Below are 24,419 nucleotides of genomic sequence, written 5' to 3'. Positions count from 1 at the left end.
GGAGGCTGTGGGTGAGGGTGCTGGGCTGCCCCTGGTCAGAGAGGAGGCTGTGGGTGAGGGGGGCTGGGCTGCCCTCAGAGAGGAGGCTCTGGGTGAGGGTGCTGGGCTGCCCCTGGTCAGAGAGGAGGCTGTGGGTGAGGGGTGCTGGGCTGCCCCTGGTCAGAGAGGAGGCTGTGGGTGAGGGGTGCTGGGCTGCCCCTGGTCAGAGAGGAGGCTGTGGGTGAGGGGGGCTGGGCTGCCCTCAGAGAGGAGGCTGTGGGTGAGGGGGGCTGGGCTGCCCTCAGAGAGGAGGCTGTGGGTGAGGGTGCTGGGCTGCCCCTGGTCAGAGAGGAGGCTGTGGGTGAGGGGGGCTGGGCTGCCCTCAGAGAGGAGGCTGTGGGTGAGGGTGCTGGGCTGCCCCTGGTCAGAGAGGAGGCTGTGGGTGAGGGGTGCTGGGCTGCCCCTGGTCAGAGAGGAGGCTGTGGGTGAGGGGGGCTGGGCTGCCCTCAGAGAGGAGGCTGTGGGTGAGGGGTGCTGGGCTGCCCCTGGTCAGAGAGGAGGCTGTGGGTGAGGGGGGCTGGGCTGCCTTCAGAGAGGAGGCTGTGGGTGAGGGTGCTGGGCTGCCCTCAGAGAGGAGGCTGTGGGTGAGGGTGCTGGGCTACCCCTGGTCAGAGAGGAGGCTGTGGGTGAGGGGGGCTGGGCTGCCCCTGGTCAGAGAGGAGGCTGTGGGTGAGGGGGGCTGGGCTGCCCTCAGAGAGGAGGCTGTGGGTGAGGGTGCTGGGCTGCCCCTGGTCAGAGAGGAGGCTGTGGGTGAGGGGTGCTGGGCTGCCCCTGGTCAGAGAGGAGGCTGTGGGTGAGGGGTGCTGGGCTGCACCTGGTCATAGAGGAGGCTGTGGGTGAGGGGTGCTGGGCTGCCCCTGGTCAGAGAGGAGGCTGTGGGTGAGGGGGGCTGGGCTGCCCTCAGAGAGGAGGCTGTGGGTGAGGGGGGCTGGGCTGCCCCTGGTCAGAGAGGAGGCTGTGGGTGAGGGGTGCTGGGCTGCACCTGGTCATAGAGGAGGCTGTGGGTGAGGGGTGCTGGGCTGCCCCTGGTCAGAGAGGAGGCTGTGCGTGAGGGGGGCTGGGCTGCCCTCAGAGAGGAGGCTGTGGGTGAGGGGTGCTGGGCTGCCCCTGGTCAGAGAGGAGGCTGTGGGTGAGGGTGCTGGGCTCCCCCTCAGAGAGGAGGCTGTGGGTGAGGGTGCTGGGCTGCCCCTGGTCAGAGAGGAGGCTGTGGGTGAGGGGGGCTGGGCTGCCCTCAGAGAGGAGGCTGTGGGTGAGGGTGCTGGGCTGCCCCTGGTCAGAGAGGAGGCTGTGGGTGAGGGGTGCTGGGCTGCCCTCAGATAGGAGGCTGTGGGTGAGGGGGGCTGGGCTGCCCCTGGTCAGAGAGGAGGCTGTGGGTGAGGGGGGCTGGCTGCCCCTGGTCAGAGAGGAGGCTGTGGGTGAGGGTGCTAGGCTGCCCCTGGTCAGAGAGGAGGCTGTGGGTGAGGGGGGCTGGGCTGCCCCTGGTCAGAGAGGAGGCTGTGGGTGAGGGTGCTGGGCTGCCCTCAGAGAGGAGGCTGTGGGTGAGGGGGGCTGGGCTGCCCTCAGAGAGGAGGCTGTGGGTGAGGGGGGCTGGGCTGCCCCTCAGAGAGGAGGCTATGGGTGAGGGGGGCTGGGCTGCCCCTGGTCAGAGAGGAGGCTGTGGGTGAGGGTGCTGGGCTGCCCCTGGTCAGAGAGGAGGCTGTGGGTGAGGGTGCTGGGCTGCCCCTGGTCACAGAGGAGGCTGTGGGTGAGGGGGGCTGGGCTGCCCTCAGAGAGGAGGCTGTGGGTGAGGGTGCTGGGCTGCCCCTGGTCAGAGAGGAGGCTGTGGGTGAGGGGGGCTGGGCTGCCCTCAGAGAGGAGGCTGTGGGTGAGGGGTGCTGGGCTGCCCCTGGTCAGAGAGGAGGCTGTGGGTGAGGGGGGCTGGGCTGCCCTCAGAGAGGAGGCTGTGGGTGAGGGTGCTGGGCTGCCCCTGGTCAGAGAGGAGGCTGTGGGTGAGGGGTGCTGGGCTGCCCCTGGTCAGAGAGGAGGCTGTGGGTGAGGGGGGCTGGGCTGCCCTCAGAGAGGAGGCTCTGGGTGAGGGTGCTGGGCTGCCCCTGGTCAGAGAGGAGGCTGTGGGTGAGGGGTGCTGGGCTGCCCCTGGTCAGAGAGGAGGCTGTGGGTGAGGGGTGCTGGGCTGCCCCTGCTCAGAGAGGAGGCTGTGGGTGAGGGGGGCTGGGCTGCCCTCAGAGAGGAGGCTGTGGGTGAGGGGGGCTGGGCTGCCCTCAGAGAGGAGGCTGTGGGTGAGGGGGGCTGGGCTGCCCTCAGAGAGGAGGCTGTGGGTGAGGGGGGCTGGGCTGCCCCTGGTCAGAGAGGAGGCTGTGGGTGAGGGGGGCTGGGCTGCCCCTGGTCAGAGAGGAGGCTGTGGGTGAGGGGGGCTGGGCTGCCCTCAGAGAGGAGGCTGTGGGTGAGGGGGGCTGGGCTGCCCTCAGAGAGGAGGCTGTGGGTGAGGGGGGCTGGGCTGCCCTCAGAGAGGAGGCTGTGGGTGAGGGTGCTGGGCTGCCCCTGGTCAGAGAGGAGGCTGTGGGTGAGGGGGGCTGGGCTGCCCTCAGAGAGGAGGCTGTGGGTGAGGGTGCTGGGCTGCCCCTGGTCAGAGAGGAGGCTGTGGGTGAGGGGTGCTGGGCTGCCCCTGGTCAGAGAGGAGGCTGTGGGTGAGGGTGCTGGGCTGCCCCTGGTCAGAGAGGAGGCTGTGGGTGAGGGTGCTGGGCTGCCCCTGGTCAGAGAGGAGGCTGTGGGTGACGGGGGCTGGGCTGCCCTCAGAGAGGAGGCTGTGGGTGAGGGGGGCTGGGCTGCCCTCAGATAGGAGGCTGTGGGTGAGGGGGGCTGGGCTGCCCCTGGTCAGAGAGGAGGCTGTGGGTGAGGGTGCTGGGCTGCCCCTGGTCAGAGAGGAGGCTGTGGGTGAGGGGGGCTGGGCTGCCCTCAGATAGGAGGCTGTGGGTGAGGGGGGCTGGGCTGCCCCTGGTCAGAGAGGAGGCTGTGGGTGAGGGGGGCTGGGCTGCCCTCAGATAGGAGGCTGTGGGTGAGGGGGGCTGGGCTGCCCCTGGTCAGAGAGGAGGCTGTGGGTGAGGGGGGCTGGGCTGCCCTCAGAGAGGAGGCTGTGGGTGAGGGGTGCTGGGCTGCCCCTGGTCAGAGAGGAGGCTGTGGGTGAGGGGTGCTGGGCTGCCCCTGGTCAGAGAGGAGGCTGTGGGTGAGGGGGGCTGGGCTGCCCTCAGAGAGGAGGCTGTGGGTGAGGGGGGCTGGGCTGCCCTCAGAGAGGAGGCTGTGGGTGAGGGTGCTGGGCTGCCCCTGGTCAGAGAGGAGGCTGTGGGTGAGGGGGGCTGGGCTGCCCTCAGAGAGGAGGCTGTGGGTGAGGGTGCTGGGCTGCCCCTGGTCAGAGAGGAGGCTGTGGGTGAGGGGTGCTGGGCTGCCCCTGGTCAGAGAGGAGGCTGTGGGTGAGGGGGGCTGGGCTGCCCTCAGAGAGGAGGCTGTGGGTGAGGGGGGCTGGGCTGCCCTCAGATAGGAGGCTGTGGGTGAGGGGGGCTGGGCTGCCCCTGGTCAGAGAGGAGGCTGTGGGTGAGGGTGCTGGGCTGCCCCTGGTCAGAGAGGAGGCTGTGGGTGAGGGTGCTGGGCTGCCCCTGGTCAGAGAGGAGGCTGTGGGTGAGGGTGCTGGGCTGCCCCTGGTCAGAGAGGAGGCTGTGGGTGAGGGGGGCTGGGCTGCCCCTGGTCAGAGAGGAGGCTGTGGGTGAGGGGGGCTGGGCTGCCCTCAGAGAGGAGGCTGTGGGTGAGGGGTGCTGGGCTGCCCCTGGTCAGAGAGGAGGCTGTGGGTGAGGGGTGCTGGGCTGCCCCTGGTCAGAGAGGAGGCTGTGGGTGAGGGGGGCTGGGCTGCCCTCAGAGAGGAGGCTGTGGGTGAGGGTGCTGGGCTGCCCCTGGTCAGAGAGGAGGCTGTGGGTGAGGGGTGCTGGGCTGCCCTCAGATAGGAGGCTGTGGGTGAGGGGGGCTGGGCTGCCCCTCAGAGAGGAGGCTGTGGGTGAGGGTTCTGGGCTGCCCCTGGTCAGAGAGGAGGCTGTGGGTGAGGGGTGCTGGGCTGCCCTCAGATAGGAGGCTGTGGGTGAGGGGGGCTGGGCTGCCCTCAGAGAGGAGGCTGTGGGTGAGGGGGGCTGGGCTGCCCCTCAGATAGGAGGCTGTGGGTGAGGGGGGCTGGGCTGCCACTCAGAGAGGAGGCTGTGGGTGAGGGGGGCTGGCTGCCCCTGGTCAGAGAGGAGGCTGTGGGTGAGGGGGGCTGGCTGCCCCTGGTCAGAGAGGAGGCTGTGGGTGAGGGTGCTAGGCTGCCCCTGGTCAGAGAGGAGGCTGTGGGTGAGGGGGGCTGGGCTGCCCCTGGTCAGAGAGGAGGCTGTGGGTGAGGGGGGCTGGGCTGCCCCTGGTCAGAGAGGAGGCTGTGGGTGAGGGGGGCTGGGCTGCCCTCAGAGAGGAGGCTGTGGGTGAGGGGGGCTGGGCTGCCCTCAGAGAGGAGGCTGTGGGTGAGGGGGGCTGGGCTGCCCTCAGAGAGGAGGCTGTGGGTGAGGGTGCTGGGCTGCCCCTGGTCAGAGAGGAGGCTGTGGGTGAGGGGGGCTGGGCTGCCCTCAGAGAGGAGGCTGTGGGTGAGGGTGCTGGGCTGCCCCTGGTCAGAGAGGAGGCTGTGGGTGAGGGGTGCTGGGCTGCCCCTGGTCAGAGAGGAGGCTGTGGGTGAGGGTGCTGGGCTGCCCCTGGTCAGAGAGGAGGCTGTGGGTGAGGGTGCTGGGCTGCCCCTGGTCAGAGAGGAGGCTGTGGGTGACGGGGGCTGGGCTGCCCTCAGAGAGGAGGCTGTGGGTGAGGGGGGCTGGGCTGCCCCTGGTCAGAGAGGAGGCTGTGGGTGAGGGGGGCTGGGCTGCCCCTGGTCAGAGAGGAGGCTGTGGGTGAGGGTGCTGGGCTGCCCCTGGTCAGAGAGGAGGCTGTGGGTGAGGGGGGCTGGGCTGCCCTCAGATAGGAGGCTGTGGGTGAGGGGGGCTGGGCTGCCCCTGGTCAGAGAGGAGGCTGTGGGTGAGGGGGGCTGGGCTGCCCTCAGATAGGAGGCTGTGGGTGAGGGGGGCTGGGCTGCCCCTGGTCAGAGAGGAGGCTGTGGGTGAGGGGGGCTGGGCTGCCCTCAGAGAGGAGGCTGTGGGTGAGGGGTGCTGGGCTGCCCCTGGTCAGAGAGGAGGCTGTGGGTGAGGGGTGCTGGGCTGCCCCTGGTCAGAGAGGAGGCTGTGGGTGAGGGGGGCTGGGCTGCCCTCAGAGAGGAGGCTGTGGGTGAGGGGGGCTGGGCTGCCCTCAGAGAGGAGGCTGTGGGTGAGGGTGCTGGGCTGCCCCTGGTCAGAGAGGAGGCTGTGGGTGAGGGGGGCTGGGCTGCCCTCAGAGAGGAGGCTGTGGGTGAGGGTGCTGGGCTGCCCCTGGTCAGAGAGGAGGCTGTGGGTGAGGGGTGCTGGGCTGCCCCTGGTCAGAGAGGAGGCTGTGGGTGAGGGGGGCTGGGCTGCCCTCAGAGAGGAGGCTGTGGGTGAGGGGGGCTGGGCTGCCCTCAGATAGGAGGCTGTGGGTGAGGGGGGCTGGGCTGCCCCTGGTCAGAGAGGAGGCTGTGGGTGAGGGTGCTGGGCTGCCCCTGGTCAGAGAGGAGGCTGTGGGTGAGGGTGCTGGGCTGCCCCTGGTCAGAGAGGAGGCTGTGGGTGAGGGTGCTGGGCTGCCCCTGGTCAGAGAGGAGGCTGTGGGTGAGGGGGGCTGGGCTGCCCCTGGTCAGAGAGGAGGCTGTGGGTGAGGGGGGCTGGGCTGCCCTCAGAGAGGAGGCTGTGGGTGAGGGGTGCTGGGCTGCCCCTGGTCAGAGAGGAGGCTGTGGGTGAGGGGTGCTGGGCTGCCCCTGGTCAGAGAGGAGGCTGTGGGTGAGGGGGGCTGGGCTGCCCTCAGAGAGGAGGCTGTGGGTGAGGGTGCTGGGCTGCCCCTGGTCAGAGAGGAGGCTGTGGGTGAGGGGTGCTGGGCTGCCCTCAGATAGGAGGCTGTGGGTGAGGGGGGCTGGGCTGCCCCTCAGAGAGGAGGCTGTGGGTGAGGGTTCTGGGCTGCCACTCAGAGAGGAGGCTGTGGGTGAGGGGGGCTGGCTGCCCCTGGTCAGAGAGGAGGCTGTGGGTGAGGGGGGCTGGCTGCCCCTGGTCAGAGAGGAGGCTGTGGGTGAGGGTTCTGGGCTGCCACTCAGAGAGGAGGCTGTGGGTGAGGGGGGCTGGCTGCCCCTGGTCAGAGAGGAGGCTGTGGGTGAGGGGGGCTGGCTGCCCCTGGTCAGAGAGGAGGCTGTGGGTGAGGGTGCTAGGCTGCCCCTGGTCAGAGAGGAGGCTGTGGGTGAGGGGGGCTGGGCTGCCCCTGGTCAGAGAGGAGGCTGTGGGTGAGGGTGCTGGGCTGCCCTCAGAGAGGAGGCTGTGGGTGAGGGGGGCTGGGCTGCCCTCAGATAGGAGGCTGTGGGTGAGGGGGGCTGGGCTGCCCCTCAGAGAGGAGGCTGTGGGTGAGGGGGGCTGGGCTGCCCCTGGTCAGAGAGGAGGCTGTGGGTGAGGGGTGCTGGGCTGCCCCTGGTCAGAGAGGAGGCTGTGGGTGAGGGTGCTGGGCTGCCCCTGGTCAGAGGGGAGGCTGTGGGTGAGGGGGGCTGGGCTGCCCCTCAGAGAGGAGGCTGTGGGTGAGGGTGCTGGGCGCCCCTGGGTCTGGGACGAATGGCTCTCCATTTGTCCAGCGCAGATATTCAGAGCAGCCCCTGGAAGAGCAGCCAGATGCTGACTGTGACATGCTAACCCCACCCCCACCCCAGAGAGGCAGCACACACACAGCCAGCAAATGCATCCGCATTAAATATTTCTGGGCAAATGTGAAATAGTCCATTCTGACACTGTTGAGAAAAAATACAGCCTAATTTCTGTTCAAATGCACCAAATTTACTGCCCAGGTCCTCATTAACTGTGTCAAGGAGGAAGCAGGTAGACAAAATAAATTATGAAAAAATTACTTTTTTAATGTACAAAAAGACTTATTTACAAGTTGAGCATGTCATCTCAATCCATAGCAGGTAGAAAAAGCTAAAAATGTTCTGGATATAAACTTGGCTGGAGGACTCCCCTACAGTATTTCCGGGCGACGTCTTCTGTACAGACTATATACAGGGTGGGATGGTGTGACATCCTAGCTCAGGGAATGAATGACCACCAGAGCCCAGACCCCAGGCCCTTCCCCCCCCCCCCCCCCCGGGGCTGTGATTTGGACTTGGCCTTTCCTGGAGCCTAACAAAGCCCTGGTGTTCTGGGACGCAGCGGGCCCGGGGAAGGTCACAGTCAGTATCAGGCTCCTAGTGGTACAGCTGGTTTTGGCAAGGATGCCACGAATTCAACACGGGGAAGGTGTGGGGCGTGTGCTGGGGAGGATGCACCCGCTCATCCTACCTTGTGCAGGAATGTCTCCTGATGCCAGTTCCAAATCCCACCTGAAGGAGGAATCACCTCCTTCCCCTCCCGCCCGCCTCCTCCCCCCCCCAGACGCCATGCACATCATCATTCTCTGGAACGAATGAGGGCAGAGGGAGGGGATCCAGGGGTGCCGGGACTCGGCAGGGACCCCGGGCTGCTGGAGAGTGGGCAGCGTGGCTGGAGGCACCTGGAGAGGCCGCCATCAGGGCCTGGGGCAGTGGGCGGGCAGTGCCCTGGGGAAACAGGGCTGGGTAAACATGTGACTCTTCCTATGCCAGGCGCCCGAGGCTGGGCCCTGTGCTCACGTCCTAAAGGTCCGTCCACGCGTGGGCCCCTCGGTCATCCGTGGCCGCAGCGGCTCCAGCAGCCCCGGGGCATTCAGAAGGGAGTGTTCCTTTCAGGGAGGGCCACGTTTACACGCGTGGACGCTGTAAACACGCCTGGAGGCCCGCCGCCTCTGAGCACCCCGAGCATCACGGTGTTTTCTTTCCCTTTTCTGGCAACTTCCGTCCTTTATTCATTCTATACACGCAGGCCGTGTGCCAGGTGCACGCCTGGCTCTGCGGGTAGAGATGCCGGCTCCACCCCCCTGGAATCAGGATGTGCTCCGAGTCACCTGGGTAAACTCTCTCCTCTGCGACCAGGGACGGTAGCGGCCTCACGGCCAGCTTGCGGGAGGATTCCGGGGCCAGCAACTCATCCTCCTTGCAGGATCGGAATAGCTCATCTTCCTGGATTACAACATCCAGTACGGCTTTTTGATTCAAACCCAAATGTGTTCCTCTGCCCTTTTCCTCGTGTACTTGGAAAGCCCTGGCCGGTGGGACCCCTCTGTGACGGGCGAAGGAGCCGGAGCAGAGTGGTCCCCTAAACACCGGAGGCGTGAGCACTGTGTAAACGAGCCTTCCTGCTGAGGTTTGGTCAGTGTTCCAAAAGTAACCCCAAAGAAGACCAGACAGGGTGCACGTAAACTTGCCTTAAAGCATTGTGGTCTGAACCACAGCACCCTCCCCCCCACCCCAGGCCTAGTAATACTTTTTTGGAAAAAGACAAAATGGATGACACCCCACTCTGGAAACGATTTCTTGGGGTCCCCTCCACCAGGGGCCAGGGCCTTAGGTCATCATGTTGAGGAACTTGCTTTCCTCGGCCAGGCTGGTCAGCATGGAGCTCATGTCCCCGACGGCCATGTTGCTGATGCCCGTGGGGACGGAGGGCAGAGTCAGGGAGCTCCGGGGGGTGGTGAGGCGGGAGGAGCTCTGGGAGAGGCTATGGAGGAGGCTGGGGCTCAGGGCGCCTGAGAGCAAGCTCGAATGATCACCATCATCCATGATGGCGTCGAAATCGATCTGGGAGGCCTCCAGCAGCTGGGAGTCCACAGTGCTGGACACCTGGTTGACGCCTGGTGAGGACAAGGGCTGGGGCTGGAGGCCCTCCGGGCAGGCCTGTGGCTGCGGCGGTTGGGGCCTCATGACCTGGCAGCCTACGTGGTTCTCCAGGCCTCCATTCTGTTCATACATGTGGATTTGGCCATAATAGTAGAGCATGTTGTGGTCCTGGGCTCCACCCGTGTCCTGTGGGGGCAGCTGAGGAGGCAAGGATGCCATAGTGCCCATCGCTCCCTTGGGCACAGACTCTGCCATCTCCTGGTTGGCTGATACAGAAGCCATGGCATGGCCAGCAGCCCTGGCATAGGCCAGCTGCTGCCCAGCACGTACCCCACGGTGGCGGCCAGCAGGGCTGGGCTCAGGAGGTGGCCGGGGTTGCACTAGGCCAAAGCCGGGTCCCGCCAGCCCCCCTGAGGCCTGCTGCAGCTCCAGGAAGCCGGGCTGGTGGGAAGGCAGAAGACTGGGGCCCTGGTGGTAGCCCTCCTGGCTCATGGGGGCTGCCAGGTGATGGCTCTGCTGTGGGTAGCTCGGGGCTGCATGAAGTGGTGCCATCCCGGCCAGGGTGGCATTGGGAGCCCCAAGTTCCCTGCGTCTACTACCCATCACGGAGGGGTCGGGAACAACTTCCATTTGCTGGGGGAGCCCCAGGTGACCGGGCTTGGCTGCCAGGTTGCTGCAGGATGGGGGGAATGGATTCAGGGCCCCGCCCATGCTGCTGGAGCTCAGCTGGGGGTGGCCTTGGCCGTAGCTGGCGTGGGGGCTCGCTGTGGTGGTCATGCTGGGACACTGGCCCCCCGCCTGCCGCAGCTGCTGCATATGATTCCCCCTGGGCCCGGAGGGGGCTCCGCTGCAGGGCCGCAGGTGTGGCTGCGCGCTGCCCAGACCCCGAGGGCTCGGCGGCACGCCCTGTGCACCGTAGCCCGGGTACTGGCCGAAGGCCGGCTTCTGCTGCGCCACAGCCAGGGTGCCCTGCAGAACAGGCGGAGGCTTCCCCTGGCTGCTCAGGGCGTCCATGGTGCCAGAGCTCACCTCATTCCACTGCACAGGCATGCTGCTTTTGCTCGGGCCAGAGGGGGCGCCGTAGCCCAGCTGGCAGCCTCCCAGCCCAGGGGCGGAGGGGCCCACGTTGGAGTCCGCAGCCACCATCCTGCGCTGGCCGTGCAGCCCCGGGCTGGGCAGTTTGGGCTGTTCAGGGAAGCAGGAGCTCTCGGGGGGATGTGCCTGCAGGGCGCTGTCGCCCAGGTTGCCCGCGTGTGCCTTGATGTACTGCACCACGTCGTCGGGCAGCACCAGGTCGTCCTCGGGCAGCAGGAGCGGGCCCTCAGGCCCCGCCCCATCTGTCCCCACCGCCATGGCTTCCATCACCATGTTCTCGCTGATGCTGGGTGGCCGGGGGGAGTAGGTGCCGCGGGCTAGGCTGCCCTCAGCGCTGGCGGGACCCTGAAGGTGGAGGCCGCACCTCTCGGCCGCGCAGGGCTGCAGCGGGCCCGGGTTCACATCGTGGGCGCTGAGGAAGCGCTGCACCCGCGGCGGAGCCAGGGCGTCCGGCCGCCTCACCGGGTCACTGGCCCGCCGCGCCCCGCTGCCGCATGCCTCGTGGGGGAAGGCGGGTGCAGGCCCTGCGTGGCCATAGGCCAGCCCCCCACTGCCTCGCCGGGGCCCCAACACGCGCTCTGATGCGTCCAGCAGAGCCAGCCGGGCCCGCAGGCTCCCGCGCTCCAGGCCTGGCAGCGGCGTGGGGGGCGGCCCGCCCGTGGCCGCCGCATACTTGGCTCGCAGGCTGTACTGCTGCGCGGGCGTCAGGCTGAGCGGCCCCGTGCCCACCCCGCTGCCCTGGCTGGCCTCGCTGGAGCGCCGGGACGCGTCCGTGGAGATGGGGTCGTAGGAGTCCGCCGAGCTGGCCTGGGGAGGGCGGCCAGCGCCCAGGGGCGAGGCCTCGCTGGAGCGGCGGCTGGAGAAGTAGGGAGAGATGCCGGAGGAGCGGCGGCTCACGGTGTAGGCCGAGCTGACCGTGCTGGCGGAGCTGTCGCGGCGCTCCTGCAGGTGGCTCAGCACCGTCACCTCGCTGGCCGACAGCTCGGACAGCCGCGGGTTGGGCAGCAGCCCCAGCGGCCGGCCGCCCCCACCGCAGCTGAAGTTTTCCAGGATGGAGCCTGTGGGGAAGGAAAGAGGTCAGCACGGGGCGGTGGGAGCGGTGCCCTGCCCGCGGGACCAGGCGGAGGCTGCAGCCCGGAGCCCTGGGACCCGGCCTGGCGCCCCGCAGGCACTCAGCCATGGTTTCTGGTGGAAGCGGTAAGGAGCAAGGTGGGCGAACGTGGCCCTCCTTGCAGAGCGTGGGCAGCAGAGTCAGGGCCGGACGCCGCGTGGCTCTCCCACTGCCCGGCTGGCCCTGAGTTCCCATCCAGCTGGCGCTCTGCATTCCCAGCTGCGAACGGTGTCCTCGCCGTGGACTGAGCTCTGGAGAAGAGCCCAGGAGGGCCTGGCCCTCACCCTCTGGGGGGGCTGCCAGCCAGGCTCCTGGGACAGGGCTGACTGAGCAGGCTGCTGTAGGGAGGGCCGAGACCCATGCCCACGGGAGGGAGGAAAGGAGCAGGGGGGCAGGGAGAAGTGAGCAGTGACAGGCCCGACGGCAGCCTTGGCGGACCCCTGGGGAGCTCCGGGCCTCAACAGCCCTTGCACTCTGGCAGTGATCGGTCCCTGGATGGAGGCCACCCTGGGAAGGGTGACCTTGGTGGGGCAGCTGTCAGCAGCCCAGGCGATCTCTGCAGGAGGCGGAGAGGTGAAGGCCATCTGCTAGCAGTTCCCTCACAGCTGAGTCAACAAGTCCTTGCTTAGGGAAGAGCTGGTGGTGCATCCCCGTGTTCACGTCCCACTAGCCCACACTGTGGTCCACACTGGCCGTCAGTCCCCGAGGGAGCCTGGAGGGTAAGTGCTCCAGTGGCTGGTGCACGGCCTGGCACAGGGTCAGCACCCGAGAAGTGCTTGGTGAAACAGCCTTCCATCTCAAAACTTGGCCAACACCTCCTGAGGCTGAACACAGGGCTGCCTCCTCCAGGAAGTCCTCCCTGCCCTTCCCTAGTGGACATGCTTTCTCTCTCCCCGACACAGCTCTACCTCCATGCTGTTTGGCTCATTCTGCGGGTGACTGTGCATCTGGTGGCATGGCCTTCAACTGAATGCTCCCTCTAACCACAGGAGTGAGACTATCACTCCTGCCCAGGGCCTTTGCCATGGTGCCCACACAGGTGCCTGATAAGAGGCCGAATGAATCATGAGGAGGAGGATGATGTGAGCAGGGTGTGCCGGTGTTTGGGGTGGTGGGGTGCAGCGTGGTGTAGTTGAAAGAGCATGGGCTCTGCAGCCACTCAAGCCTGGGCTAAGTCTCAGCTCTGCCCTTGGGTTAAGTGAGGCCCTTCATCTCTGAGCCTCAGTTTCCTAGTCTGTGCAATGGGCTGGTAGGATCCACCCTATTGTGGCCAGTGAGAGGACACACAGCGCTTGATGGGCATGAACCTGGTGGTGCTGCCCCAGGCTCTGTCCCCCTCCCCCCCACCCAGCCCACACACCAGGACCTCCACTCACCGCTTCCAGGGAGGGGAGGCAGCTTGGGGTTCCGGGGGTGTGGAGCTGGCCCGGCCCACGAGCAGGAATCTTTAAGTGACTTGAGCTTCTCCCTCTTGAGCTGCTCTAGCCGGTGCATGGCGGTCATGTGTTGGCGCAGCTGCAGGCCGCCGGCAGAAGGGGCGGCCAGGGCTGAGGTGTCGGCCCCCGGGGGCGTGTCATCCAGCGCTGTCAGGTCTCCCAAGCTTCCAGGCCCCGTCCCCGGCATGTCCACCCCGCTGTCATTGTTGGGGGCGCTGCCCAAGGGAGAGGGCTCGCTGCTGCAGGATGACTGGGCCCCAGGGCTGGCCTGGCACAGCTGTAGAGGACGGGGTGAGGTCAGATCGGCGGTGTGAGGACCACCTGGCCTGCGCCCAGGACGGCACCCACAAGGCAGGGGCGGGAAGGAAGCTGCCCCGTGAGGACCGTTCGAGTAATATCTTCTCTCAACCTTGGCCTCCCCAGCTACAAGATGGGCCTGAACTGCCTTCAGGACAGAATCGGTGGGTGGAAGGGACTCACTGGCGTGGAGAGGACACCAGTAACTGTCAGCCGCCTTGCCCCGCACCGTCCCTGCTCAGCCCACCCTCACTCATGCCAGCCCGCCCCACCCCCCTCGGAGCTGGCGAGTCGTCAACAGGTGGGCACCTTGAAGCTGTGCCCACAGAAGCAGCCGCAGCCGCGTGAGGTTGACATGAAAGGCACTTGAGCATTCCCAACAACCGCGATGTGCACGATGAAGGAAGGGACAAGGAGCGCTGCGGCTGCCTTCTCGGCAGGCCGCGGGGAGCGTGTTCGGAAGGGAAGGGACAGGCGGGAGGGGGCCTGTCCAAGGGCCATCCCAGGAGCCCTCGCGCTGGGCCGGGGCAGAGGGGCTGGGAGCTCATGGCGCCTGACAGTGCAGAACCCACGGAACCCGGACCTGAGCCCCAGCGAGGCTGACGCTGGGGGAGCCCCTCTGGGCTCGTTTCTAGGCTGATTGCTCCCAAATTCCAGACTTCTCTTTGGGAAGCGGCACAGCTCCGTCCTGTCCAGGCACCACCCGCGCTCCTCAGCTCACTCCGCACCTTCTGTAGGTCAGTCCTGTCCTCTGCAGCCCTCTCCCACCTCCACTCTGCCTGTCCCTCATGCGGGGAGGTCCCCACTGCTTGCTCCTGGGCCTGTCAGCTTGACTCTTGCTGCCAGCCTTGCCTGTTCCAAGGGTCCTACCTGCCGTCTACCTATCCAAACCCACCTTCCCCTGGACAAGCCCCCAGCCCACCCTCACTCATGCCAGCCGCCCCGCCCCCTCAGGCTCACCTCAGTAACGTCTATCCTTGGGGGAGGTACAGTCGGGGAAAAGAGGCGGAGACAAAGAACAGGTGGTTAGAACGAAAGGAGTGGCGGCCAGAGGGGTGAGGATGCAGACAGGACAGCGGGCAGGGAGCCCGAGGCGGCTCTGGTGCTGGTTAGAAGGCAGACACCGGCAGCCACTCCGCCCCTCGCAGACTGGCCACGTGGGGGCAGGCACTCCATCGCCCACAGCCTGCCCAGCACCACGGGACCTGCCACAGAGCTTCTGTGAGGCCCACGGTGGTGAAGGGAGGACAGTTGAGCTGGAGAAAGGAGGCACAACGTGGGGTGCTTAGAGAGGGGGCCTGGGAGGGCCCCCAGCTGCAGGTGGGGTGCTGGACCCCAGGCGGTGCTCTGGAATGGGCCTGGCCTGCTGGGCGTGGCTTCCTGGGGGACAGGGTCTCACTGCCCACTCTGCTTACCCCGGAGCTCTCGGTCTTGATGGCTTTGACGTGCAGGCAGTCCTCAGCGGACTGGCTGGTGCTGCTGGCCTCGGCGCTCTCCTCGGAGCGCTGGCCGCCGGGCTCAGTGCCGGCCTCGGGGTCCCCATTCTCCTTGAGCAACAGGGCGCGGAGGTGCACGTCGTTGCGCTGCTTCTTGGTGACGTGGGCGTCCGGGCCGTGCACGGTTTTCACGTGCTTCCGGAGAGAGCTGGGGTCCGTGTAGCGCTTGGTGCAGCCTGGGATCTTGCAGATGTAGGGTTTCTGGGAGAGAAGCAGGCGGCGTGACGGACGGGCCACGAAGGCACTCGGCATGGGCGCACTCCCCTCCGGAAGCCAGGCCGCCTCCCGTGGCAGAGCCTGGCTGCCGCCGCTGGAAGGCGTGCCCCGTTCGCAGCCATGCCATCTGATGGAAGGGGCCCGCCCTGCCAGCCTGTGTGCACGTTTCCGGCAGGTGAGCATGTGGCTAAGGGAGCCCCCGCCACACCTGGGGACGGAGATCAGAGGCTGGGGGGGCGGGGGGGACAGAGCCTGGTGTGACCGTCCCGCCTCCCTGACCAGGGCGCGGGGACTGTGGACATCAGGCGTGAGGGTGACACTTCCCTGTGCCTGTGAGGCAGCGCTGCAGCCCAGGCTCTCTGCGGAGGAGACGGGTCAGAGGCCGAGGAACTGGCTCACAGCTGCCCGGCAATGGGTTGAAAACCAGGGTTCCTGAGCCTCAGTCCTGAGCTCATACATGCACACGCTACACCCACATACATGCATGCACATTTATATGTGTACACACACGTCTACACGCAGGCACATACCCAATACATACAGGCACACACATATACACACGCAGGAGTACACATGCTTACAAACACATTGACATGCACATATACATATAAAGCACACACACACACCTACATGTGTACATACTTACAAATTCACACCCACATCCTTCCCCACACATAATGCATACACATGTACAACCACACCCACATGCATACCTGTATTAACACACAGGCATACACACAGGCACACACCCCTCTTCAAGGCCAGCTCATCTGTAGAGACTGAGGGGTTCAGATACCTCTGGGAAGTCCTCTAACTTCTTACAAGCATTGGAGCAAGTCCCTTAGGGGTTCAAAATGAATCTAAGCCCTAGCTGGTCTGGTTCAGTGGATAGAGCATCAGCCAGTGGACTGAAGGGTCCCGTCTTCGATTCCTGGTCAGGGCACATGCCCGAGTTGCGGGCTCCATCCTCAGTAGGGGGCGTGCAGGAACCAACCAATCAATGATTCTCTCTCATCATTGATGTTTCTCTCTCTCTCCTTCTCCCTTCCTCTCTAAAATCAATAGAAATGTATTTTAAAAAATGTATCTAAGCTTTTAGAAATGTTCTTTCCGGAGTCTCCGAGTGACAGCATTTGATCAGCAGGGCAGGGCCTGGGAGGTGGGCAGAGCGGACACCATGGGCTCCCGCCCACTTCCTCCCAGGGCTCTCAGCCCAGCCAGGGCTCTGGCTCCCGGGGGAGACAAAGGCTGCCCCGTGTCCCTCACAGGCCAAGCGGGACTGGCAGCACTAGCGGGTAGGCCTGGCCTCACCAGCTGCCCAGGCCCTGTGTGCTGAGCTGACAGAGCTCGGTGGGGAGAGGGCCCCTGGCACCTGGCCTCCAGTCGTCTAGAGGACACGGGGCGATGCGTGTGCACGCGTGCCCGTGGGGCCGGAGCAGCTGGCGTACCTCGTTGGAGTGGGTGCGGTTCTGGTGCTTGGCGCGGTCCGAGGCGTTGGAGAAGGCCTTGTTGCAGCCCTCGTGCTCGCACACGTACGGCTTCTCCCCGGTGTGGGACCGCAGGTGCGTCTTCAGGTTCTCCAGGCGCGAGTAGGCCTTGGAGCAGCCCTCGAACTGGGAGAGGCGGGTTTGGTCAGTGAGGGCGCCCCGGACCCAACGCGGGAGCCTGGCCTTGGGCCAGACACGCTCCTCCCCAGCCCTGTCTGCTCCACCCCGCAGTGCAGCCAGGAGCGTCAGCTCGGCAGTAACACCCTCCCTTCTGATTAGGGAACTGACACCTGGCATTTCTGGGAAACTTGGCCGGGACTGAAAAGTACAGAGGGATGACAGCCGCCGCCCGCCAGGGACAGCCCGCCGACCCCAGCGACGTCTCATTCTGCGGGCGCTGCAGACATTCTTTTTTAAAACAAAATCGGGAATGTGGCATTACTTAGTCAAGTTTTCTGCTTGTTAAAACCAACAGCACATTGTGAGACCATCAGCAAAAACTCTTTCAAATGTTATTTTTAACTATTTCCCAATGCCCCTCCCTGATTAGAACTGTTCTGTGCATTGAATGTGCTGAGAATAAACTCCAGTCCTCGTGGCCTCGCCCTCGCTCTGGCCACCTCGATCGCCTCAGCTCCTTGAGCCCACTGCTTCTTCCGGGCTGGGCCCTGGCACACAGTCCCCTTTGGCCAGACCCTTTCCCCCGCCCCCGCCCCCGCCCCCGCCCCCGCCCCTGGCCTGGCCTGGCTCACTGCCTCTCCATCTTGTAGGTCATCCCCGCGAGCACTTCTCTGACATTCTTAATCATGCTAACCACCCTCCCCCTTTAAGCTCCCTCACACAATTTAGAACGATCTTAATCGCCCTGTGACCTGGCTCCCCACTAGGGTACATGCTCCACGACCGCAGTTTCCTTTTAGGTCTCGTTCATTTCTGCGTCCCTAGTACTTCGTGCCAGATGAAAGGAACACCTCGGAAAGGAAAGGAGGAAGGAGGGAGGGAAGGAGGAAGGGAAGGATGGAGGGAAGGATGGAGGGAAGGAGGGAGGGAGGGAAGGAGGGAAGGAGGGAGGGAAGGAGGGAAGGAAGGAGGGAGGAAGGGAGGGAGGAAGGAGGGAAGGAGGGAGGAAGGAAGGAGGGAGGGAAGGAGGAAGGAAGGAAGGAAGGAGGGAGGGAAGGAGGGAGGAAAGAGGGAATGAGGGAAGGAAGGAAGGAGGGAAGGAAGGAGGGAAGGAGGGAAGGAAGGAGGGAGGAAGGGAGGGAGGAAGGGAGGGAAGGAGGGAGGAAGGGAGGGAAGGAGGGAAGGAAGGAGCGAGTGAGGGGGCAGGGAGGGTGGGGTGGGGGGGACCAGGAGTATATACTTAGGATCCTGCAGCAGCATCCAATGTACCTGTGAGAACTGACCTCAGAACGACAGGGAAACCAGCAGGCACTGTCTCATTCCCCCCCCCCCCCCCCCCCCCCATTTCTGACTGACTGAGCACACGTGGCCCAAAGGCCTTTGATCTGTTTCTGCCGCTCAGGGCTCAGGGCGGAGGACTAAGGCTCAGAAAATAATTTCCTGCAAAGGACCCAGACAGCCAACAGTCTTACAAAAGGAGGGCTAATTTGAGGACTGACAACCTCAAAACTTACTGAAAACTACGATAACCTGACGGTGGCCCCGGCGCAGGACACAGAGATCCACGCGGGGCCGTGAGAGCTCAGAAACAAGCTCCTGTGCTCAGGCCCTCTGACTGTCAGCAAGGGCGCCAAGGCCGGCCGAGGGGAAGAACAGCCCCTCTGACAAACCGGACGGGGACAACGGCCGAGCCACGTGCGAAAGAAGGGAGTTGGACCGTCCCGCACGCCGAATACAAAAGTGAACTCAAAACGGACTAAAGACCTACAAGGAGGTGCTGCCCTATAACACCAGACACAGGGTGGGGCATAGCAGGTTGTCACAACTCAGAACTTTGTGCTTCAAAGGACACTATCCAGAAAATGAGGAGAAAACCCACAGGATGGGAGAAAACATTGCTAATCATAAGGTCTAGGAGAACTACTACCATTCAGCAATAAAAAGACAAATAATTTAAAAATGGGCAAAATATTTGAGTAGACATTTCTCCAAAAAAGATATATGAAGAGGCCGGTAAGCACGTGAGCAGACACTCAACTTCATCAGTCCTCAGGCAAACACGAGTCAAAACCACAGCGGCCTGCCCCCGCAGCCCGCCGTGATGGCGGGAACCAGAAGACGGGCAACTCATGCTGGCAAGGACGCGGAGAAACCAGCCCCGCGCACGGCTGGCGGGAAGGGAAGCAGTGCAGCAGCCTCTCTGGAAATCAGCCCGGCTGGTCCTCAAAAAGTTAAAATAAGAGCTTCCATATGACCCAGCAATTCTGCCCTAGCATGTACACCAGAGACTGAAAGTAGGTCCGCACAGAAACTTGTGCATAAGCGCTCACGGCAGCATATTCATGATAGCCAAAGAGTGAAAGCAGTGAACATATCCGTCAACCGATGAATGGGCTAGAAAACTAGCACCTATCCATACAATGGAATACCATTTAGCCACGACGTGAAGGAATGAAGTGCTGATACCCGCTGCACCATGGGTGAGCCTTAAGAACAGGCTAAGCGAAAAGGCCAGGCCGAGCGCTCACACTGCGCGGTCTCATTTCTACGGACTGTCTGCAGCAGGCAAGCTCAGGCGGAGGAGGCAGATCAGTGGCTCTCAGGGAGTTGGGGGAAGAGAGAGCAGGAAGTGACTGCTCACAGGTATGTGGCTCTGATTGGGGTGATGAAAATGTTCTGGAATTAGCTAGCAATTCACAACTTGTGAATATACTAAAAATCACTGAAATTGCACCTTGTTAAACGATGATAGACTTTAGTATGTGAATCTTATTTCAATGAAAAACTTGCTAACAGAGGTAACATAGTTCATTGAATCCTGGGCAGCACCAATATTAAGACAGCCCGATCTCGAGGTAGTAGAATGAGAATAAAATGTACATCCTGGAATCCATGAAACAGGGCAAGTCACGAAGAGGCGCTCCCAGAGGTTTTGGCTGCAGCCATCAGCGCCTCGCCGGGCCTACTCCCCTTTCACGAGGGACCGATTTCTGTGTGTGAAAAGGCCTTACCCATCATCATCCCAGGTCCGTCACTCCATAAGGGAGGCTGTCTGAGAGGGCTTCTATTTGTGTTCACTTAAAAAAACAGAGATTTTACCCCTCATGGCTCAAGCCGTGACGCCCAGTGAAGCTTTCCTCTGCGCAGGGCACAGGCTGCAGGTGCTGCCCAGCCAGCGCCTGCGTGGGTCACCCAGACACGAGAAGACAGGAGAAGTGTGGGGCCAGCTGTGCTGGGAGGGGCAGTCACACTCCCGCTGCAGCACACCCTGAGCGAGAGCCGAGTTCTGGACGACAGGCAGGCGCGGGGCCTCAAGGGCCGAGACAGGCGGAAGGCCCAGGGCAGGAGCAGACCGAGCTGCCGGACCCTGGGCTCAGCCCGGCTCAGAGCCGCTGGGGCCGCCCCGCGCGGCTGCGGGAGGGCGAGGAGGGCGCACTCACCGTGCACTTGTGCGGCTTCTCGCCCGTGTGCCGGCGCATGTGCACCACCAGCATGTACTGCGCCTTGAAGGGCTTCTGCTCCCGCGTGCAGGCCTGCCAGCGGCACACGAACTCCTTCTTCTCCCCGTGGATGTGCTCGTTGTTGATGTGCTGCCGGAACAAGCCCCGAAGGGGGTGAGCCCGGCCAGTGCCTCGGACCCCTGCTGAGCGCAGGCCACCCCCACAGACCACCGCCCACTCTGTCGGGTCACCCTCCTCCTGTGGTTAGTGGCCACCAAGTGAAGACATACTGTGTGCTAATGTCTCGGCTGCATTTCCCACTTAGTCATCAAAGCGACCATCCCAGATGGTCAAAGGCGCCCCGCTCACCCCAGACGGGGCTCTGGGCTCTAGGAGGACTGGTGGCCATGATGATGCTCCCGGCTGCGCTGCACACAGTAGGCACTAATTAACTGCAGCGAGGCAGACAGGGTGCCTGAGAAGCCTCTCTGAGCTTGCCCCTGTTGTTCCAGGTGTTTACATTAAGTTTCTGTTATAATGGAAACGTCATTGCGTCCTGGTCTCCATCTGCGTCCTGATAACCCGTAAGAGGGCGGCTTTGTCCCTTTGCACAGAGGCCCAGCTTGTTAGTGGCTGCAGGGACTGACCCCCGCGGAGGACCCTGGGACCGTGTGGCACTGCCCCTGGCACAGCAAAGCCCGAGAAGGGAGCAGAGCTGCCAGCGACCATGTGACTGGGCACAGTCAGCATGGCACTGGGACCCTGCTCGTCAACTTGCGGCCCACTGGGGCAGAGCGAGGCAGGCAGCCACCCTGGGCGGGTGGTCCTCAGACTGTCTTGGCCAGCACTGGTCTGGGCAGGAACAAGGCTAACTTTCCTGCCTCCCTGACCCTGCGCCCACACCGGTCATCTGCCCTGGCCTCACCATCTGTATGGCGCCCAGAGTGGTTTCTCCTGTACATGGAGCCTCGGGCCCAGAGGCTTTCGGTCTCGGGTAACAGCACACGGGCCTGGGCAGACCCTGGGGTTACAGTCACCTTCTTTGATTATCTAGTCCTGAGCTCAGTCCTCCCTGAAGCAGGCGTGTCACTCACTGCCCCTGAGCTCAGTCCTCCCTGAAGGGGGTGTGTCACTCACTGCCCCTGAGCTGGGCCTGGCAGACATGTGGGTGGTGCCCTTGGGACTTTCATGTCCCCATTTTGGGCTGTGTATCTACCTGGGGTGGAAAGAGGTGGTGGTGGCGGCTCACACAGTGGTGCAGAGGACACTGCTCCTTGCTCCCTCCCACTGGGGCTTCTCTCTGAAGGCAGGGAGCGCAGGTCCCATCCTCCCCTTCCTCGCCCTCGGCTCCAGGCCTGTCCTGCTGTATGCCAGTCAGGCTGGGCCTTCCTCCCTGGGGAGGGGCAGGTGTGGAACAGCAGGTCCTGCAGTCCCTCCTCTCCAGCCCCTCTCTTCTCTCGTTCTCAGCTCCCGCTCGCTTTCATCCCCCCTCAGCCTCTAGACCCACACTGCCCAGTGCGCCAGTCACTCCCCACTTGTGCTCTGAGCCCCTGAAATGTGGCTGCTCCCAACTGGGAGGGGCTGTAAGTGTAACACACCTGTTTCAAATACAGAGTGAAAAAATAAGGGATGTCAAATGTTCCAATATTTTGTTTTATATTGATCACATGTTGAAATGATAATCTCTTAGATATACTGGGTTAAATAAAACATATCGTCGAAATGAATGTCACCTGTTTCCTTTCACTGTCTCTTACACATGCTCCTACATAACATAAAGTGACGCGGGTGGCGTTCGCGGCCTGCAGGGTCTTCTCCTGGCGGTGCTGCTGTGGACCTTTGAACCCCGCAAGGCCGTCCGAGCTGGACACCGAGGCCGCGTGCCTGAGTGCAGGCCCCACTGGCGGGCACACAAACGCCAGCGTGGCTGCAAGTAAAACCTACAGCACCTTGAGCTTCTAGGGGAACCTCTATTAGCCTCACTTCCCATTTTTAAAGGCTTTCGAATGATGGGAGTGAGCCCTGACAATGCCTTGCAGTTTTTCTTATTGGTTTACTTAGCGACAAATTGTTCATCATCGACCGAGGGCTCCAGCCCGCCCGTGCGCCGGCGCCATCCATCTTCCCGGGAAGCAGGCAGAGCTGGTGGGGCGCCGGCTCCCTCTCCCAGCGGCTGGCTCTTCCGTGGCAGGCGGAGGCGCGCACCTGCAGCCGCAGGGACAGCCCAGGCACAGGCGGGAGCCCCCTTCCCGTCCGGACCCCTCTGCCTTCCTTTGAGGAATCCCTCCCTGCTCCTTGGGGCCAACTCACTCATTACCGAGCGCATCTTGTCATCCTGGTCTCACTCTGCCCGGCCCCTGCCTGGCCCAGACCCCGCCCCTTCTTCCTCTGATCGAATCTCATCTGTCCCATAACTCAGCTCCCACGTCCCTTCTCCACCTCGGACTCTTTGATGCAAAGAGTATAGACAAGACCCTGCCTCACAGGTTCCACGCCAGCTGGGGGATGGTCCGCTAGGACATGTGTCTCCTGGATGAGAATGTGGGAGGAAAAACCCAAACACAAGAGAAGCCCGCAGCACTGGAGAGCAACTGTGGCACAGATGGAGGAAGCGGCGGGGTGGGGGTGCTCTCAACCTGAGCTCCCAGCGCTGGGGAGAAGGACGCTCGCTCGGGGTGGCTCCTGGGTGCGAGCAGTGCGGGCACGCGTGTGCATGTGTGTGTGTGCATGTGCGTGTGTGCTCCCCCCCCCCCAGTCGCACTGCTAGTTTAGTGTGGGGCTCATCTTTACAGACACTCATTCACCAGGAGCGTGTGCTGGGACGGGGTGTGGGGGCTTGTTCTTGAATTTAAGGTCTCTTCCGGGTGGAGAAGAGAGGCGCTCGGGGCTGGTGTGAGGACAGGGAGACGGAGGCAGAGGGGCGACCAGGCATGGGCTGCGCTTTCTGCTAAGTGGTTACGCTGGGGTCATATTCCATCTCCACACCTCTGTGCAGTAGGACTCACCCCACACAGGAGGAACTCTGCGGCTCACGGAGGTTGAGTGGCCTGTTCTCACCTATTTAGAGTTGCTGCCTGTGGTTTGAAGCCTGTGCCTCCACGCTGAGCCCCACGCCTGCTCCTCCCACTGCACAAACTACCCCGCAGCCGCCACAGCAGGTGCCGCCATCGAAGAGCTTACGGTGGGGACCAAGGCGAGGGCGCACCCTGATGGGCACCCAGATCAGGAGGTCTTCTCTGGCCTGTTGCTCTGCCAGTACCAGGCATGTTCACACAGCCCCCTGATCGGGCGGAGACAGCCACCTGCGCCTGTGCGGGTCGCTAAGCACTGCCTCCGAGCGGAAATGGCCAACTCCGTCCTCCACGGGAGGAACTTCCTTCAGGTTTCGGGGCCAGGATCGCGCTTACTCTGCCATGCCGGCCGGCTTAGCTGGCCTCACTGCCCTCTCTGCATTGGTTGCCAGGACCCTCAGGAAAAGGGTTTACCTATGAGCCACAGCTCAGAGGACTTGGCTTTGCATACTAACTGGACTCCTGACTCCCTTTAATTGCGCATTTCCCCTGAATTGTCCTGTTCCCTTGTTTTCCTTCTAATCTCTTGTACTGCATATGTATCTGTAAGCCCCCTTAGACACAGGCCTGGATAAGGAATCATGCTGTCCACTTGCGAGGACACGGCACCCCTGGGAGCCTCCTCCTCCAGCCCCTCCTCTGTCTGGGGCCTGGCAGGCTGCAGGCTCCCTGGGCCCAGGCCGTGCCCCCGCCGGGTGACGGGGCCGGGAGGCTTACATGCACCAGCTGCTCCTGCGTGTCATACTCCTTGGTGCAGTCCTCCCAGTGGCAGTTGGTCTCGTAGATGACCACCTCCGCCTCCTGCTTGCAGTCGTCCCTGTCCAGGTCTTCCTTGAGGTCGGCCAGCTGCTCCTGCGGAGGAGCAGAGCACACCCCTGAGCCTCGTCCAGCAGCAGCCCTGCCCAGAGGCTGCCGTCAGCTCTGCACAGCCTGTGCCCAGGCCCCGGGCTGTGCAGGTGCACACACAGGCACGTGCACACGCACTGGCTTTCCCAGCCCCTCCTCAGCGGGCCCCTGCCCATCCCTCTCCCGTCACACAGCCGTCCTGGGCCCCTCCCTCCTCTCGATGCCAACTTGTCATCACCAAGGCATCTCGCCACATCCTGAGTCAACTGGCATCGCGAGGAGAGCTGGAGCGAGCAGGTGGTGGCTTTGCTGTTTAGCTTGGTTTCCCCTGTGAGGAGCCTGGTGGGCTCACAGGCCCTGGGGTGGGGCATTTCAGTCACAGGGTCTGCTCTCCAAGGAGGCAAGAGGAACCCAACAGGCATCTGGCCTGGCCCTCCAGACCTCTCACTTTCTTACTGTCCTCTCCTCCCAGGCACCCAGCACACCTGGATTTGAACCCAGGACAGCGCGCGGCTCGGTGAGCGTGCTCGCACGTCCTCCAGGCAGCTGATCCGTGAACAGCCTGCAATGGGGGCTTTCTTCCCGCGCTGCAGCCAGAAAGGAGGCTCGGAGGGCTCCTCGCCCTCCCAGACACACAGCGAGTGTGGAGGCCTGGACTTGGACTCCAGCCCCCCTCCCCCCCGGCATGGAGCCCACACGTGCCCATTTCAAGGTGACAGGCCTCCACCCAGTCACAGGTGCTTCAATTCAAAGGGGACAACATGTTTGACTCCAAAACCAGCAACAGACTGAGCATAAGTCGGCGCCACCGCCTGGGAGGGAACGGGAGCTGGTGGAAGGGAGGCACCGGAGCCCGGGCGGGAGGAAGGCCCAGGAGGAGCTGGCGAGGA

The 24,419-nt window shown here is 63.7% G+C and overlaps 1 protein-coding gene across 1 annotated transcript in view; it reads right to left on the bottom strand.

Moving 5' to 3' along the window:
- Positions 1-7,096: 7,096 nt before the first annotated feature.
- GLI2 (GLI family zinc finger 2) overlaps positions 7,097-24,419 on the bottom strand; it is a 51,374-nt gene continuing 34,051 nt past the window's right edge. Inside the window, exons 7-12 of the mRNA XM_059704710.1 lie at positions 23,401-23,535; positions 19,613-19,762; positions 16,014-16,178; positions 14,269-14,550; positions 12,497-12,833; positions 7,097-11,067 (exon numbers count right to left, since the gene is read on the bottom strand). Coding sequence (XP_059560693.1) covers positions 8,642-11,067; positions 12,497-12,833; positions 14,269-14,550; positions 16,014-16,178; positions 19,613-19,762; positions 23,401-23,535 — 3,495 coding nt within the window. The 3' untranslated portion in view covers positions 7,097-8,641. The remainder of the gene's footprint in view (positions 11,068-12,496; positions 12,834-14,268; positions 14,551-16,013; positions 16,179-19,612; positions 19,763-23,400; positions 23,536-24,419) is intronic.

The sequence above is a fragment of the Myotis daubentonii genome, chromosome 7, assembly GCF_963259705.1.
Source record: "Myotis daubentonii chromosome 7, mMyoDau2.1, whole genome shotgun sequence".
Lineage (NCBI taxonomy): Eukaryota > Metazoa > Chordata > Mammalia > Chiroptera > Vespertilionidae > Myotis > Myotis daubentonii.
The sequence above is the reverse complement of the archived record's forward strand: the minus strand, read 5'-3'. Positions and strand labels throughout refer to the sequence as shown.